The 10,896-nt window shown below is 49.2% G+C and overlaps 4 protein-coding genes across 4 annotated transcripts; 2 read left to right on the top strand and 2 right to left on the bottom strand.

Moving 5' to 3' along the window:
- Window positions 1–1,460: 1,460 nt before the first annotated feature.
- Window positions 1,461–2,561, top strand: AFUA_2G03020 (SANT/Myb-like DNA-binding domain-containing protein; the record flags this gene model as incomplete). The annotated part of the gene is made up of 2 exons (XM_744344.1): window positions 1,461–2,366; window positions 2,442–2,561. 2 exons carry the CDS (start codon window positions 1,461–1,463, stop codon window positions 2,559–2,561), a joined length of 1,026 nt encoding a protein of 341 aa, XP_749437.1.
- Window positions 2,562–3,079: 518 nt separating this feature from the next.
- On the top strand, window positions 3,080–4,281 carry cox5b (cytochrome c oxidase subunit IV; the record flags this gene model as incomplete). Its single annotated transcript, XM_744343.2, has 6 exons — window positions 3,080–3,170; window positions 3,317–3,367; window positions 3,604–3,762; window positions 3,850–3,950; window positions 4,028–4,118; window positions 4,199–4,281. 6 exons carry the CDS (start codon window positions 3,080–3,082, stop codon window positions 4,279–4,281), a joined length of 576 nt encoding a protein of 191 aa, XP_749436.2.
- A 512-nt stretch (window positions 4,282–4,793) lies between these two features.
- Window positions 4,794–7,793, bottom strand: AFUA_2G03000 (purine-cytosine permease family protein). Its single transcript, XM_077804061.1, has 7 exons — window positions 7,160–7,793; window positions 6,444–6,903; window positions 6,228–6,381; window positions 6,104–6,176; window positions 5,941–6,054; window positions 5,179–5,884; window positions 4,794–5,127 (listed from the first exon to the last, which is right to left on the bottom strand). The coding sequence occupies exons 2-7, from the start codon at window positions 6,900–6,902 to the stop codon at window positions 5,044–5,046; spliced, it is 1,590 nt and encodes a 529-aa protein (XP_077660225.1). The 5' UTR covers window position 6,903; window positions 7,160–7,793; the 3' UTR covers window positions 4,794–5,043.
- A 36-nt stretch (window positions 7,794–7,829) lies between these two features.
- Window positions 7,830–10,043, bottom strand: AFUA_2G02990 (SANT/Myb-like DNA-binding domain-containing protein). Its single transcript, XM_077804060.1, has 7 exons — window positions 9,809–10,043; window positions 9,240–9,288; window positions 8,680–9,043; window positions 8,558–8,605; window positions 8,470–8,502; window positions 8,336–8,419; window positions 7,830–8,273 (listed from the first exon to the last, which is right to left on the bottom strand). Exons 2-7 carry the CDS (start codon window positions 9,242–9,244, stop codon window positions 8,232–8,234), a joined length of 576 nt encoding a protein of 191 aa, XP_077660224.1. The 5' UTR covers window positions 9,245–9,288; window positions 9,809–10,043; the 3' UTR covers window positions 7,830–8,231.
- Window positions 10,044–10,896: the final 853 nt, after the last annotated feature.

Genomic DNA, 10,896 nt, shown 5'->3' with positions numbered 1-10,896 from the left:
CTCATTGATTGGCCTGTCTTTGGGTGGAGTCTCTACCACACAAGTACCACCCTGTCTTGCCTCGACGGTCAACCAGGGGCGTTGGCTATTTCAGTCTGACTAGTCTACGACATGTCGGTATCTAAAACGAATCCCTTTAGCCCGACGTCCAGCATCCTGCTCATCATCTTTCGTATCCAATAGGTGAGCATTAGTTTATCCTAGCCCAGCCCTGGTATAAGTGGACTTGACTGTCTCCGCTCCTGTTGATCCTGTAGGCATACATGCATGGTGACAGAGAAGATAAAAATGAGACTCTCTTTGTCTAGCGCAGTGTTTCAAGCTTAGGTGTTGATGTCGGTTTGCTTCCCGCCTTCTTGACCTTTCCGGAACCTGCTATACTCCGTACTTTGGCAGTCATCGGGCAGCCTGGCAAGGAGCAAATAACCTCTCAGTGCCTTAAATTGCCTTGTTCCAGTACAGTCGTCATTGTATGCTTTAGGTCCCATCTGCGGCTAGGTAAGCTTGACTGGAGACGCAGATCCGTCGAATGGGCGATTTTCTTGCTCAGTACCGATTCTGCGATGTATGAATTCCGCCTCTCGTCTACCATCTGATGACCCTTTTCATTCTAGAACTTTTCTCCTGTCTTCGCATCCATTATTCTGTATTGTTGGCCGGCATAAAGAGACTGCGGTTTATTACCGAAGAGGGTGTGCGCCTTACGAGAGATTTATCTGAGCCTGTCTCGGTCTTTGTAATTTCCTTTTTCTCTTCGTTTATCTCCGTGTCCTTGCACACTTCAGTAACGACAAGGAAGGCCTCGAAAGTTCCATTTCCACATATAATCTCCCCTGATGCCAATTGAGCTCTGTGTCTGAGCTGTCCGTTCCTCGATCCGGTCAAGCTGACCCATCGCAACTAGTGCGTTGACGACCGTGTTTAAAACATTCCATTTCAGAGACCCAACTGGCCATCGTACCCTGGTAAGAGGAAGCTGTTTCCATTTGCCAAGTTCACCCCCAAGTAAGCTATAGCCTGGGACTTCATCAGAAACAGAAGTCCTAAATGGCCCTTCCTGCCCCCGGACATTTCTCGACTTGATATGCATCCCACGCTTCTATTCGCCCCCCCCCCCCCCCCAGCTCAACATCATCTGGATATATTCCATCTTATTGACCAGTGGGACAGTCAGCGCGTATCAGCGCGTATCAACGCGCACCACATCGCTGGCGGCCAGTCAGGGTAGGACCGGTTTACTCAAGAGTCTCGCTGTCGTTGTGCATGGAGAAATCATCTCGTATCGCAGCTCCTCGCATTAGCTAACGATCGCATCGCAATCTCTGACATTAACGAAGCGTTTCCCCTTGTCACAATACCCAATCACCAATCATCTTCTATACAGTCAGATCTCGTTCGAAGCTTTTCATAAAAAGATCGAATAGCCTGCCGGGGCTTCGGAGCCCTAGCAGAGCTGATGTATGTCTGTGACGCTGGCGGATCCGTACCGAGATTATGCTCTTGATTATGCCCAACATGCTAAACCGGAGGGGCATGAGAACGCACTCGCCTACCAAACGCAGCATTCGCATCTTCAACGTCATAAAGAGGCCAACCCTCCGTTCCCGCAGGGTAGTCCACACAACACGGCATACGAGCAACATCATGCAAGCACGACCGTTCTCCCAGCAGCAAATCCTGACATCTCGCAGTCCGTTGTTCTCACAGCAGCGCACATGCTCCCTAGACAGCTTCCAATGCAGTACACCCCTACCACCTTCGAGATCCCACCAGTTCAACGCGGCAAGAAACGACCCCATTCCGAGGCGGAGGGCGAGGGTGACTACGGGGACCATGGAGTTCGCCCGCGCTTGTCAGCGCTTCCCACGCAGGCATCTACAGAGACAGCACAATCCCCAGGGATGCTCTTTTCTGTCCAAGGCGATTCCTCACAGCAACAAGCACACCATCAACAGCAGCAGCGACCGCCACAACAACACCACCATCATCAGCCGATGCCGAGCCATGGGTTCGGGCCACCTGAGTCGATGGCGCTCCCTCAACAACATCACCACCACCGTCTACCCCCGCAGGCATCGCTTCACTCTGCAGAGCGGCATGGCACGAATGCAGAAACGTCTCCTATACCTTCAGGACTACCAAGCGTGGTGGGCCAACCAGGCATGCCTGATCCGGCTCCCAGGCCACGAGGCCCAAAACTTAAATTTACGCAAGAGGAGGACGCCTTACTGGTTGAGTTGAAAGAGAACAAGAATCTGACGTGGAAGCAAATTGCCGATTTCTTTCCTGGTCGAACGAGTGGCACGCTGCAAGTTCGTTATTGTACCAAGCTGAAGGCCAAGGATGTGACATGGACAGATGAGATGGTAAGTATTGCTCTATGGGGGCGTTCCGTCAACTTACCAAGGGAACCATTGACGTACTAACTGATACCTGTCTAGGTTCAACGACTGCAACGTGCGATACAAGAATACGAGAATGATCGATGGCGAATAGTCGCAGGGAAGGTTGGCAATGGCTTTACTCCAGCAGCTTGTCGGGAAAAAGCGTCTCAACTGTGACAAATGTTTTGATGGATATCATATGGCATACCCAAGGACGGGAATGGTCAATGATGCGTGGGATTTCCTACTTCTTCTTTTCTCGAATTTCTCCTTTTCCCTTCTGTGACGGATGGACAGAGAGAAGCCATGGCTGGCTATGGAAGATACCTATTACAGCATTGTGTATATATTTGTATTATAGGGATTAGAACAGTCTTTTGGACCAAAGGCGTTGTAATGCTGCGATGCCGTCATGGAAGCAATTATTTAGCCCTAAGCCCTGAGTGGACAACCGGAACGGGAAGGAATGCTATACTGGTATTAGTGGTGTACCGTAGAAGCTCCGCAACCAATCAATTGGGTCTGCTGAGTAAGACACAGCGCACGACTCGGAAGTTTGGGCGGCTCTCAGTCAGGTGCTCCAGTCGTCAGCGGGCCGAAACGGCTTCAAACTCACCTCAAACCTCCAAACTCCCTCTCCACCAACCCTTCTCCCTCCCCTCGTCCAGCCGTGATACCATCAATTGCCTAGGACAATGTTCCTCCAACGCACAGCTTTCGCCCTTGCAAGGCGCGCCCCTGTTAGAGCCGTTGCTGCTCGTCCATTTTCCTCTTCCGTCGTCCGCTGTACGTGAACCCACATAAATAGCCAGCACCACCTCGATGACACCATTGTCCCTTGCGTGACCCAATTGAGTCTGCACAAGGCAATGGATAACTTTGTCGATAACCTCTGTATGGTACTCTGGCTAACATTGGAATTCATGCTTTAGGCCAAAAGAAATATGAGGTGAAGAAGGAGGGCAAGATTCTTCCTTTTGAAGGTTGGTGATAACTCGATCGTCCGGTCTCCTATCTATCATGCAACATTACGAGAACGCCGCAGAATACCAATCGGTGTCTCTGTCGAGAAGTACCTATTTATGCTATGCGATGTGCCACTGGGCTCGTTCTTGGTCTCGTTCTTACATTTTCGTCATGCGGGATCCCATTGACTTTCCCTCGGCTACAACACCCCTGTGTATCAGGCATTGTGCTGACCTTTATGATTGCTTTGCAGAAATCAAGACTGAAGATGACCTCATTGCTCCCGGTGCTAAGCCCGGTACCGTCCCCACGGACGTTGAGCAGGCCACCGGTCTTGAGCGTCTGGAACTTATCGGAAAGATGCAGGGCATTGACATCTTCGACATGAGACCCCTCGACGCCTCCAGAAAGGGTATGCGGATCTCCTTGCAGGAAATAAGGCGTGGGAGCAGCAAATGTCACGCGTTTGAATCGTGACTAACGAAGCTTGCGTCATTAGGAACCCTTGACAACCCCATCATTGTCAAGAGCGCTGGTGACGAGCAGTACGCCGGTTGCACTGGATACCCCGCTGACTCTCACCACACTGTCTGGCTGACGGTAAGTATTGCATGCTTTGTGGCTCTGTGCCCCCAAATTGCGCAGATGGCTAAAACATATCTCTTCTCTCACCATAGGTATCTCGTGATCGTCCTATCGAGCGCTGCGGCGAGTGTGGTAATGTCGTCAAGCTCGAGTATATTGGACCTGATGAGGACCCCCATGCTCGTAAGTTCCCTTCACTTGGATCATATCGCTCCTTGCCTTTTCTCGGTTAGTTTTTCGGCTTCTTACATATCCATTCACAGACGAGCATCACAGCCACCACCCCCCTCACGAGGAACCCAAGACCTTCGCCGACTACGTCAAGCCTGAGTACTGGTACCGGTAAATATTCCATGCTACGAATATTGTGCGATTGTCCTTTGGCCTCTTCCTCCACGAAAAACGATTTAGGAGAAAGAACGGACGATAAACAGCAAACGTCAAATAGCTAGTATTCCCACCTGACCGCTTATTTGTCACGCGTCTAAGGCGGTTGTAGCTTTACTGTTAACCGTCCCTGGGATTTTTTATTTTGTTTTCTGTAGAATATAGTTGAAGTTGATTGAAAGGAGTGCAATTAGTGTTTGTGTAGTGTCGATTTCTCTTCTTCCTAGCTCCACTGATTTACTGTAGATTGTCTTCCATGACGGACTTCGTCCAAAGGCCAAGTCTATGCAAGATTGAGGAAGGATGTGACGACACGTGCTGAGATGCAACCACGGCTGGATGGCATGACATGGCCTAGTACGAATTAAGGAGTATGGCCTGATCTACGGGAATACCGAAGAACTGGAGGTAGACTGAGACCCCGTGCCGTCATTTGTGGCTTGGCCTTTGACTGGCATAAATGCCAGTCAAGTGCGCGAATGGATGTGAATTAGGCATCAGCAATTTTAACGACGGAACGAACTGATGGCTTAAATTCGTCAATGGCATAATCGCTATAGAATAGGCGTATATGCATTAGGAATCCAACAACGAACTTTTCAATATTATTCTCGCGACGAAACATTCTTCTGGGCCTTTACATTTCTAAAAGTTGTATATGCCTATTTCTTAGGCTGAGACAACTCTTTGTCGCATCTAAAGTACTCAGTTGCCAGAAGACTCACCGTTTGAGCCAGCGGAGTTCAATGTACCGTAGAGGAGGGTAGACGAGGCCGGCCCACGTGAATCCCACGTAGTTGCCCATCTATGAAAGTCAGGGGGAATTTACTGGAACGGGAACGATGATAGCACTTACATCTGCACCATATTCCCCGACCAACTTGGCAAGCGGTCCAATGTACCACAGCTGCGCCATGCAGAGGACTGCACCGGCCCAGCCCACCAGAAATGCGATAAAGGCTGCAATGCCCATGGGCAACTTGGACGGATCGTTCCAGGCGTACCAGTTGTATCCGCTGCGCAAGCGGAAGATGCACCGCTCTTCGAGAATGATGGCGAACCAGATCGCGACCCAGTATCCCATAAGCGCCAGGAAGTTGGTGAAAATCTCGGATAAGTGGCTCCGCCCTGCCAGCCCGCAGACGATGTAGATGACTACGCCAATGGTGTTCCAGATAGCGCGAGGAACCATCTCCGCGTATCGGCCAAGGATCTGGAAGTCGACCCCGGCAGAGTATGTCGGCGCAACGGTGTTGGCGATCAAGCCGAGGGCGACAACCACGGAGCAGAACTTGCCGAATCCGTGCAGAGGGCCGAATCCTTCGACGATGAGGGCACCTGCACCCTTGGCGTATGCTGCGCTGTATTCTAGGTGGGAAGGTATACCGGAGGCGAGTCCAATACCGGCGAGGAAGGCCAGGGTGAAGGAAACCATCAGGCCGGACAAGGATAGGGAGAAGATGGCTAACTTGGAGGTTCCTTCTGGATAGTAGACAAAAAAGTCTGCCGCCAGGGGAGCATAGGTGATGGCAGCACTCACGCAAATCGAAAAGAATGATAGCCTAATGGCGTCAGACGCGCGAACAAAGTCTTGTCACGATATATCTCTGAAACCTACCGGTTCCCAATGATTGTGCGAGTATCTCCCATCGATGGCGTCGACAGATCATATTTCGTGGAGGAGACGCCGAACAAGATGCAGACGACAATCATCTGAGGAAGGAAGGCGTAGCTGGATACGTTCAGTCTTTGTCTGTACAACTCTTTCAAGCTCTACATACCGCTCATAGTAATGGAAGGCATCAATGCCGAAGGTGGCAACGACCCAACTTATCAGAGCTATAATTACGATACCTTCGTCTTGTCAATTTAAGGACATGTAGTAATAAGTGACATGTTACTCACCAACTGCAACTGACAGATTCCCATTTGGTGAAACAGCGGACAAGATCTGTCCTCCAACTACGCAGTCAATGAGGCAATACCCGAGCATTTGAATCAAGTTCAAAATCACGACGATCTTGCTGGGCCACCATCCCATCGCATAACGGCCGAAAGCCTGCATCACTGTCAGAGAAAGGTGCTTATCGCGCAAATCCCTTAAGCGAGACGAGAACATACCATGGTGCGGATTCCAGAGAGAGGTCCTCGAGTAGCCATCCACGACGATACAATGGAACCAAGCAACGCACCCAGTACAGAACACAACGCCGAATCGAGGAAGCTGAGCCCATAAACAACAGGGCCCAACATTCCCAGAGTTATGTTGTTTGCTGCCAGGTTGATCGAGACCCAGAGTAGGAAGGCCTGGGTGTAGGAAACCCAGGTGAGCTTTTTCATGCGTTCACCCTCATGCACTCGTTCGATGCCGCGAGCCTCGAAGTTATACTCGACGAGCTGTTGCTCGAATCTCCTAAGATACATACCCACGCGAGACGGGATAACGCGGCCACTGGGGCTCTCGCTATTGGTTTCACCAGTCTTGTGAGGACGAGGAGTCGGTTGCTCCTCGGAACGGAAGCCCGAAGGCTCCTTTTCGGAGTGCATCCCTAGCGATGGATTTGCGATTTCAGACGACATGCTGTTATCCTGAGTTAGTCTTCATATACATTTGAAAGGGCTTGAAGCTGAAAGAGCGCGCATGAGTCCTTTCGCTGGAATTATCCAGATCAAGTTCAACCGTATGATCTCAGAACGACAACAGCGACGCCACATGTACCCAGGAACCATTGGCGATAATCTGACGATGCGACTAGCGACAATGACCACCGGATGATATGTGAAACGCAACACTGAAGCCGAACACCGGTCTTCATGCGGGTAGATTATCTAGATACCTTGATCGATAGACAAAACCAGGCTACTCGTCTTCATGATTGGCTTGAAAGCTATCTGTTGCAGATTAAAGAAGACAGGAGAGATGTACTGGAATGCTGCTTCGGGGCGCAATGGAGATTGAACCGGTGTGATACTCGATGACTCGGTAATCGACGGCAGGAGAATCTTTTGACTATGCGAATTTTGATCCGATGAAGGATTGTCTCCACACCCTGATGGAGAGAACTCCGTACTGAATAAGTAGTATGTGGGGAACTCGATGATATGCCAATGGGCGCAAGCCTCTTCCTCTTTGACAAAATTTGATCGACGCAAGGATAAGTACCACGAGTATGATGAAGAGGAGAAAGAAAAGAAAAAAAACAGAGTCAAAGAAACGAGCGGGGATCCGAGGAAAGTTTCTCAAGTACTTATTTCCCACCGTGGAAAACTTTTTTCAACGTCAAAAACGTTTCTTTTCTGGTCTCCGCCCTTCGCGCCTTGGCGAAAATCATCCTCAACGGGACTATGGGTCGAAATTTGGAGGTACAAGATAAACAACAGATTAAGTATCGGATAACCATGACAAGTAGTTGTGATCTCTATCTCTTTTGTCGCGGGGCCCCCAGACCCTCAACGATCAGCCCTCGGAGAGCTTGGGCCATCCAAGCCCTACTACGATGTACATTATCGTCTTGGTAGCACTGTGTATGATAATATTGTTAAGCAAAGGGGAATGAAACAAGGGACGGCTCCATTGGCTCGTGTGGCTCGGGATGTCTTAAGCAATCACATTGACTCTAGCGCATGCATCAACCTTGATAGAGAGATGCTTATAATCGAAAATGAACAAGTGAAGTCAAGTGCATATAGTGACAGTAGAAGAGCACGGCCGAAAGAAAACCCAACGAAACGAAAGAACATAGACTGGATAAATGAAAAACGACGAACTCCATGAACCTGTGCCGTTCCTAAACCTGGTTTCCGTGTCATGCGCTCTGTGCCCACCAAGAAGCTCCGAACTTCAATATATAGAGCGTTGCATCATTATCCTGCATGAAAATCGTCACGTCATTGAATGCCATATCACAATCAAAGATTCTTAAAATGCTCCTTCGCATATTGCTCGCATGCCTGTTTATACACAATGATTTAGGAATCGAACATCAAGCAAGTTAGGGGAAGAGGCAACCAACTTTGGCAGGCTTTCCAACCTTCTGTCCGATGACCTTCCACTTGTTGGCTTCGTATTCTTTTATTGCCTCCCGTAGGGCAACCGACTAAATGGTGTCAACGCGCAAAGATCATGCAATAATCATTCAGGCAGTACCTCTTCTTCTGCGAACTCAGCATAATGCATATCCTGTGACCGATATAAGTATCATGTCTGAGTTCATGGGAGTGAGAACACGCCCGACCTTGTACCAGTGCTTTTTCACACTCCCCTCAGTTCGGGTGGGAAAGGTCTGCAGGGTTCGCAAAGGAGCAAACAATCAGCGAAGCGAGATCTATCAAGAAAAGGTGGATCATCGAGACGAACCTTGGCAATCTCGCTCCAGCTGCGACCCGCGTCGCGCATCGTCTTGAGTCTCTGTTCTTCCTCCGCCGTCCACGGAGTATTGGTCCGTCCTTTCTTCTTTGGGGCCGCTTCTGGGGCACTTTGGGGGGTCTGTGTTGCATCTGCTGAAGCAGAAGTGACTGGTGCAGCCATGGCTGCTGCGGCACTTGACTGGGGTGAAGCGCGGCGTTTGCGGGAGTTCTGAGGCGCCACCTGAGCAGAAGGCATAGGAATGCCCTCGTAAGTAGGGATTCTCTGGAAGGGATTGATTTGTTGCTGTGTTAGGAGTTGTGGTGGTACGCTGGTGGAGACAGTTGTCTTGATGCGCTTGGATGTTGGAGGCGACCTAGTCAAATAGAGAATGAAGAGAGACTCCAGGTCAGTCTAGTAAGTGAGACTTGCTCCTTTTCCCGCCATGAGCGGAAAGTGTATCAAGAGAAACATGCCTATGGCATGTACATGTATGTCCCATGTATATGGGGTACATGGAAAGGGAAAGAAGGTCTTCAGCTCCCGCGCAGGACAAGAAAGAGTTCACTTACGACATGCTGGAAGATACGCCGCTGTCCCAGTCACGCTGCGACGATTCATCTGTCAATACACATGCGTAGGAGATTAGCCCATCTGCTACTGACAGGAGTTTTGTGTAGATTGGCCGTCAAAGCCTAGGGAAGTGGGCTCGTTTTGTTACACTAGACGCGGTGATGACACGGGCGCATATCACAGTGTGGCGGTAGCGCCGCAGAAAAGGAAGGAGGGAAAATGAGCGAAGGGTAGAAAGGAGCGACCGTAGGGTGATACATGCATGCATGCATGTACTGTATGTATGCGATTAAGTCAAAAAAAGAGAGTGCCGGGATGGAGTGGGTAGGAAAGTGAGTGTTCAGAGGGAAGAGTAGGCGAGGGAAGGGAAAGAGAAAGGGATGTATAAACAGGTTCAGGCACAATCACAGGAGTAGTTTTCTAGCATCTTTGGATACATTGGCTGAAAATAGTACGGACTGACTCGATGTTGTTGACTGGAGTCGATGATGATAAGACACTCTTTGTCAGGACCTGGTGGAGATACAGGAGGGAACGGAGAGGAGTGTGAGATCAGAGTGAGGCTTACTGATCGTCAGAGTTCATTTTATTGGTATCTTTATCCTCAAGGAGAGTAAATGAGGGGAAACATCAGAAGTATTTAACGCGAGCTGAAGAGTGGGTAATGGTAATAGTTGTCAGTAGCAGAGACAAGTTACATTCGGAGGTTGAAGAAGCAGCAGTGGGAGGACGAGTAGAAGTAGACTGACGAAGTGATCGATAAACAAATAGGGAGAGGGGAGGGCAAGGGAAACAGAAAAAGGAACTAATAATAATGATGGGAAGGGAGCAGTAAGACCAACAGTTCGTCTTTCTCTGTAACAATGCTGGACGCCAGATCCAGTAACCGTCAGCTAGTCTAAAAGTGTGAGCTACAGTACCTAGAACCAGGTAGGTAAAGTACGTCAACTAGCTACATTACATACATCTCGAAAGTACTTGGTACTTGAATACTTGATGTATATTCACTGTTAGACTCATATTTCGAAACATCAGTATGTTACGGATAAATCACTACGATTTATAGAGGATAGGCAAGAGTTGATAGGTACCTCTGGCTAAAAGTCTGCGGAGGGTTGAAGAAAGACTGTGATAGAAAAGACCAGGGGAGCATCGAGAACCATCCTCCATCCATTCTTCGTTCATTCCCGCTCAGTCCGAATCCACTTACTTGCGTTTTCGCCTCTGTCTTTGGACAGTGCTAACCAATGAACATCTGATGCCGATAGAGATTACCCTCATAAGAAAGAGACCATCACTTGTGATTTGCCTGCATCCCTTCAGAGAGCATTTCCGTTCCTAATGTGACGGCTCAAACCTGGGACAGGCTCTCGTACCATGTGAGAAGGCAAGCAGGATCTGGTACTGTCCTTCATACAGCAAGCCACATTTGCTAACTGCAGGGTATGTGGGTTCTCCAACATGTCCAAAGCACGCTTGACGACTTCGTGCTTTGCTCCATTAGATGAGTTGATACTTGTATAGAATTACTGATTCTTCTCCATAGTCTCTGTAAGCTTATTTATAGGGTGAATCTATACTCTTTTGCAGAATCAAGGTCAATCACAACAACAAGGCCAGCTTCATCATCCTTTAAGGGAACAACCGCTTAGATGG

The sequence above is a fragment of the Aspergillus fumigatus genome, chromosome 2 (genome assembly GCF_000002655.1).
Source record: "Aspergillus fumigatus Af293 chromosome 2, whole genome shotgun sequence".
NCBI classification, from domain to species: domain Eukaryota; kingdom Fungi; phylum Ascomycota; class Eurotiomycetes; order Eurotiales; family Aspergillaceae; genus Aspergillus; species Aspergillus fumigatus.
This window is presented reverse-complemented; position numbering and strand designations above follow the sequence as displayed.